Source organism: Pelobates fuscus, chromosome 10 (genome assembly GCF_036172605.1).
Source record: "Pelobates fuscus isolate aPelFus1 chromosome 10, aPelFus1.pri, whole genome shotgun sequence".
Classification (NCBI taxonomy): domain Eukaryota; kingdom Metazoa; phylum Chordata; class Amphibia; order Anura; family Pelobatidae; genus Pelobates; species Pelobates fuscus.
Window position 1 is genome coordinate 74,857,940 of NC_086326.1, and position 6,000 is coordinate 74,863,939.

The 6,000-nt window shown below is 34.1% G+C and overlaps 1 protein-coding gene across 1 annotated transcript in view; it reads left to right on the forward strand.

Moving 5' to 3' along the window:
* TLL2 (tolloid like 2) overlaps positions 1–1,811 on the forward strand; it is a 157,745-nt gene extending 155,934 nt beyond the window's left edge. The window contains exons 20-21 of the mRNA XM_063433561.1: positions 271–521; positions 1,165–1,811. Of these exons, the coding sequence (XP_063289631.1) occupies positions 271–521; positions 1,165–1,299 (386 nt within the window). The 3' untranslated portion in view covers positions 1,300–1,811. The remainder of the gene's footprint in view (positions 1–270; positions 522–1,164) is intronic.
* The last annotated feature ends 4,189 nt before the right edge of the window (positions 1,812–6,000 follow it).

Consider the following 6,000-nt stretch of genomic DNA (forward strand, 5'->3'; position numbering starts at 1 on the left):
AATTGAGCAGTGAGACTGCAGGGGCATACACCTTATATGCTTCACTAAGCTAAAGTGCTTCGGTGACAATAGTGTCGCTTTAACTATTTACAGTAGGGGGAACCAGGGCTCCTAGCACCATAGGCACTACAGGAAATTACAGTGGTTATGGTGCGTCAAGTGTTCTTTTAATGTCAGACATTAGTATGATTGTATCTTTACAATTTATGTAAATATTGTCTTAATGTAATAAATATCTACACTTTTAACATTGGTCTTATTCCTTTTGAGAATGTGGAGGACGGCTAAAGGCTGAAATTCAAACAAAGGATTTTTATTCTCATGCCCAGTTTGGAGATAACAATTACCCGGTGCAGTCTAATTGTGACTGGATCATAGCAGCTGACGATGGCTATGGAGTGGAATTGATTTTCCAGTCTTTTGAGATAGAAGAAGAAGCGGACTGTGGATATGACTATATGGAAATATATGATGGCTATGATAACACAGCTCCAAGACTGGGGAGATATTGTGGATCTGGGGTAGGTCAAATATTGTTTGAAATATAAATTTTATTTCAACTTTGCATTCTGATAATAAAAAAAAACAATTTCCAACACCCGCTACTACAAACCACATAATCTCTAGTGTAATGAAATTGACAGCTCATTAAAATATAGAAGTGAATAAAATGACAGATTTCTAAGTTAATTGTCCCAAAAGATTTGTACATTTTTTGTACTATCAACTGGCAATCCATACTGTGCACCGCTTATTGTAGTCATGGTATTGGACTGGCCCATGTAGAAATTAATATTACAAATGTTCAATAAAATATGAACTTTTAATCAACTATTAATGCAAATAGTACTCTTTGTGACCTATAATAACTATACCCTTGGATATATTTATATATATAATAAATAAATACAAATATCTGGGTTTTCTATGAAATTAACATAATTACCCCGTGCACATTTTATTAATCATCCCAGTTCTGTTTTTACTCCTTCAATAAACTGGTCATTTAAGTGACTTATGAAAACAGAATTTTCCTTAGTCCTGTGACTAATATGTTTGGTTTCCCCTGAATGTCTCATTTGCTGTTAATTTCACTGGTTCTATTTTATGGTTCTATGCTGAATGTGTCTATACTGACATAATATATGTGTGTTTCCATTTTAGCCTCCAGAAGAAATTTATTCAGCCGGGGATTCCATCATGATTCATTTCCACACCGATGACACCATCAACAAAAAGGGTTTCCATGCCCGATATACCAGCACCAAATTTCAGGACGCACTTCACATGCGGAAATAAATACAATACTCGAGATACTTATAAACATTTGTGTAAAATATCAGCCATTTTGGAACTGGAGAATGAACTTTAAGCTGTGCATGTCACTGTTACTAAGGTCTCAATGCAGACTTCAGGACGGGCATTCAAATATGGATCCACATTTAAAACCGAAAGCCAGGGAATGAATAACTCATTGTTTTAGAAAAGTGTTGCACATCCCCCTGTCAAAAAGAAGATTAATAGTATGCTTATGCCAATATACCAAGGACCAAATATTGTCATATTATCTAGTAAGTGTAGTTTACATTCTTTTGAAATGAAATCGCTCAAGTGGGCATCCCCAGTTAAGTCTACATTCCTGTTCATTCTGTAATCAGCTGAAGAGACGTTTAATGAAAGTGCAGGGTCATCTTGTATATGCCCCCAATTGCAGCTCTGATTATGTATCATTGAGCTATACAAAGCTATAAAATAACTCAGTGAGGTATACCATTAGTAGGGATTCTGGTGAGAGCCTCTGAGCTGTTACGTGATGCATTTATAAATTACATTATTATTATTATTATTATTATTATTATTATTATTATTTTAAAATGCAAATCATAAAAAAAGGACATCTAGGAGAAAAACTATTTTAAAATACATTTCTCCCCCCCCCCCCACTATTAAATTTGTTAATAGTTCATGAATAGGGTATCAGCGCCTTTTGGAAACTAGCATACTGCATCAATTATTAAAATACAGGTTTGTGTGGAAGGCCTCAGTTTCTCGATATGTTGAGCTGTTATGACAATGTTTTGTATTGATTATTACATTGAAGATGATGGTCAGTAAAAGGCTGAATGCATTGCTTATTAAAACCTTTTTTATTTAATGGAGTATTGGCCTTGTTTTAATTTCATGATACTGTAAATAACTCAGTTATCAACCCACACGGCCTACACTGTCCCATACTAAAACGTTATTTATTTAATGGCCGCTTTAATTCCCCTACTAGAAACTTTAGTAGCAAGTATGATATCAGAGATGCAAGATAAATAGCCCAACAGCAAAAAGAAAACCTATTGACACCCCGATCTTCCCTCCTACATTCAAAAACACCAACACGCATATTGAGAGTCCTCAAATAGTATGCAATTAAAACAAATGAGCAGGATTTGTGCATCCAAATGTCCACTTCATTTGTAGAAAAGGGAGCTTAGGAACATCATTGGTCTCCATATATGTATTGAAGTGTAATACTTTAACTATAGCTGGTTTAATTTATAGTGGGAGAGATTTGTTGGTTTATGTTGTGTCCATTATTGCATTTTTGTGACTGGGAGAGAATTACTTGACTATTGATACAGCTATGAGCACTAGTATTTAACCTGGCAGTGGTACTGACCTTTCCCGCTAGACTCAGAGTACAATAGGAAAGTATATTCTTCCACCTAAAGCTTAAAAGGCTATAAGAAGCAATGTATTCAACCTCACACAAACTGTAACCAATGAGAATGAGATAATACATTGATTTTCATTGAATTCATTTAAATTAATTATTCCAAGTCTTGCCGTTTGTTATAATTAAATGTTTTCCATTTGGTCACAATTTAAAGTAAAATCTGTTGCTGTCAACTAATGGATCATCCCGTGGTCCTTCACTGTATTGTGTATGGATCACCTATTGATACTATCATTGTATTTAACATATTGGGATGGGGGAAGCTGCCAGTGGGCTTTAAAGGGGCCCCAAGAGTTCTGGCAGCAGCTCTAATATTCTCCTTTACTACATAGATACAATATATATATTAATGAAAGCGTAATATATTTTACATCTTCATTAATCTAAACTTGAACCCCTTAAGTGCTCAGAACTTTTTGCTCAACCAGCTGTCGCATACTGGGTTAAAGTACGAATCCTTGAGTAATTTTTTACGTATTTAAGTAAATATTTTAAGAATTAAATTGTGCTGAATAAACATATAATCCTCCAGCCAGCACCCCCACTCCCCTGTAATCTAATAAATGTATTTGATATATTAGCATATTGCGATTTTTAATTATGTCTTGACATGAGCCTAAACATGGTTTTATGGAAATGTTGACATTACATTAACTCCCATATATTTGTGAGCTCATATGTTTTCTTTTGCTGCCCTCTACTGGTTAGAAACCAGTGGAGCAATAAAACCTGTCTCATCGACATAAAATGTACTGTATGGTGCACCGATATTCTTCATTATTGTGAGTTATAATTTTTAAGTAGGGTTTTGTACAATTATGTTATGTAGTGAATTCCATTTGTCACTGTAAATACAATATTTTAAATCATTTGATATTAGCCTGTGCAATATGGAAGACTAATTCAGCTATCCATCTACTTTTTTTTACTTGTTTTGTGAACATCTTATTTATTGGAATTACTACCTAATGTGTGTTAGGAGGGTATAAAGTCATGTACTAAATGAAAGAAAATATTTTAAGCAGAATATTTTCAATGTCAAATAAAAAAATGTATTTTATGGTATACAGTTTTGTAGCTAGGCCAAAGTGTCACTTTGTTTTCTTTTCTTGATAGGAAATATAGCTTAATTCTAACCTTACACGTGTTTATGATACACCATTAAATAAATGATAATAAACTACACACAAATATATTTTAGTACAGAACAGTGCAGTCGTCTTACAAGTAACTTTATGTATACTTTTAATTATTTAAGAAATTTTATAACATGCGCGTAACTATTTGAAAAGTTTCAAGTACCATAATTACTTTATGTAATTGTAAAATATTCTTGTGCCACTATTCCACAAGGCACTCCAGACACTCCAACAGCTTTAGGCAAATGTATTCAAAGAGAAAGTACATTGCAACATATGCAAACCCACAAATGGGTCTTTGCCAAGCTTGACAAAGACCCATTTGTGGGTTCAAACATTGCAGTGGGACTGTTCTAATAAATTTGCCTGAAGCTGCTGGAATGCCTGGACCCCTTTTTTTTCTATTTCTGGTATTTACATTTAATGGGATTGTACTGGTCCATGGTCCAGTTTAGCACCCTCGGATTTCTTGTGGATTTACTGTGGGTCCTATGGATATATTGCAAAACAATCCCACAAGGGGGCAGTGCTTGTAATTGACAAACTTGCTAATATAGAATCTAATATATATATTTTTCACATACTGGGGATATAAGCTTAGTTTAATTTAATATTATTACAGTGATAATATGTTTGGCTAGCAGCAGGCACACTCCTTTTTTAAAGCAAGATTGGGCACCATAGGATTTGTTTTGAATTCAGCTGGATAGCTACCTGCTGATTAACCCAAATGCACATGTTATTTAAGTACAAGAGTAGAGGTGCATGTGTAAAATAATCAAACAATTCATAAAAATGTGATAAGTGAATACATATAATCTGTTAATAGAAACTGTGTATTGTACTGATTTGATATCAAGAAAAAACATAATAAAAGAGCAAATAAGGCATAGTGCAGTGAAACAAATTAAACTTCAGTTAGGAATGAAAACGATTGATACAACTACCAGTTCATGTTACTTATATCACTCTTGGTCTATGACAAGAACAGGGTTGCTTACAGAGCAACAGTAGCACACGATGCCCCTAGTGCCATTCACACTCTGTGATTGGTCACCAGAATGTTTGATGGGCAATACAATGGTTATTGTAAAATTATGGAGTGTGGTAATTTTCTCCAGTACATTAGATGTAAGTAGATGTAAAACACTAAATATGTGTGAATAATTTTTTTAACCAGTGTAGTTAATGATGTTTTTACATAAGCATGCAATGTCTGTCAGATATATCAACATGTAAGGACACATTACTATAAAGCACTGTTTCTAATACCCACAATAACTCCAATAACTCCATTCTAATACCCTAATATCCATTCTAATTTTCTTATACCCACAATAAAATATAACTCCATGAGCTTGAACCTCTCTGAATTTGGCTACTTGAAAAACTGATTAAACGTATTTACCTATGTAATGCTAGAAAGTGCAAGAACATGTGCCTAATTATTGTAGTTGTTAAGAGCAAGGCTAAGCATGAAATAAATCAAAGCCAAAAAAGAGCACAGTGATAATATTCCAAACCCCTATTTATTTATACCACTTCAAAACAGTAATGACCCTGAAGCCATCAAGATTTATGAATTCACATTATTGGTAAGAAACTGAAAGGTGTGTGACCAATTATCATTGTACTTGCCCATGCAACCAAAACATTTGCATTGTTCTTGGTGAATGTGTTCTATAACAACATGGTTATTAGACATGTGCAATTCATTTTGTTCTGAATGTACATTCAGACGAATTTCATGAAATTCGTATATTTGGATGCTTACAAATGTCCGAAGTTTGAATTGCCAAAGTTCCAAAGTGCTTTGGATTTCTGAAAAGTGGCAAAGCAAGTGGTTGTGGTTAGGGGTTAGGGTTAGGGGTAAGGTTTAGAGTTATGGGTTAGGGTTAGGGTCCGAATTGCCGAATTTCCGAATTGCCTAACCAAACCGAATGCCATTGGTCGGAATTGCCGAAGCAGACAAATTTTTTTTACTTACATGAATTTCCGAACCTAATTTTTTGCCCATGCACATCTCTAATGGTTATACCCTATGTACTATATTATATAGCTAATGTTATAAAACTTGTTTCGATATTGAATGCAATTTTCTTGTACTGACTTCTCCTACTTCTCCTGGATTGACAA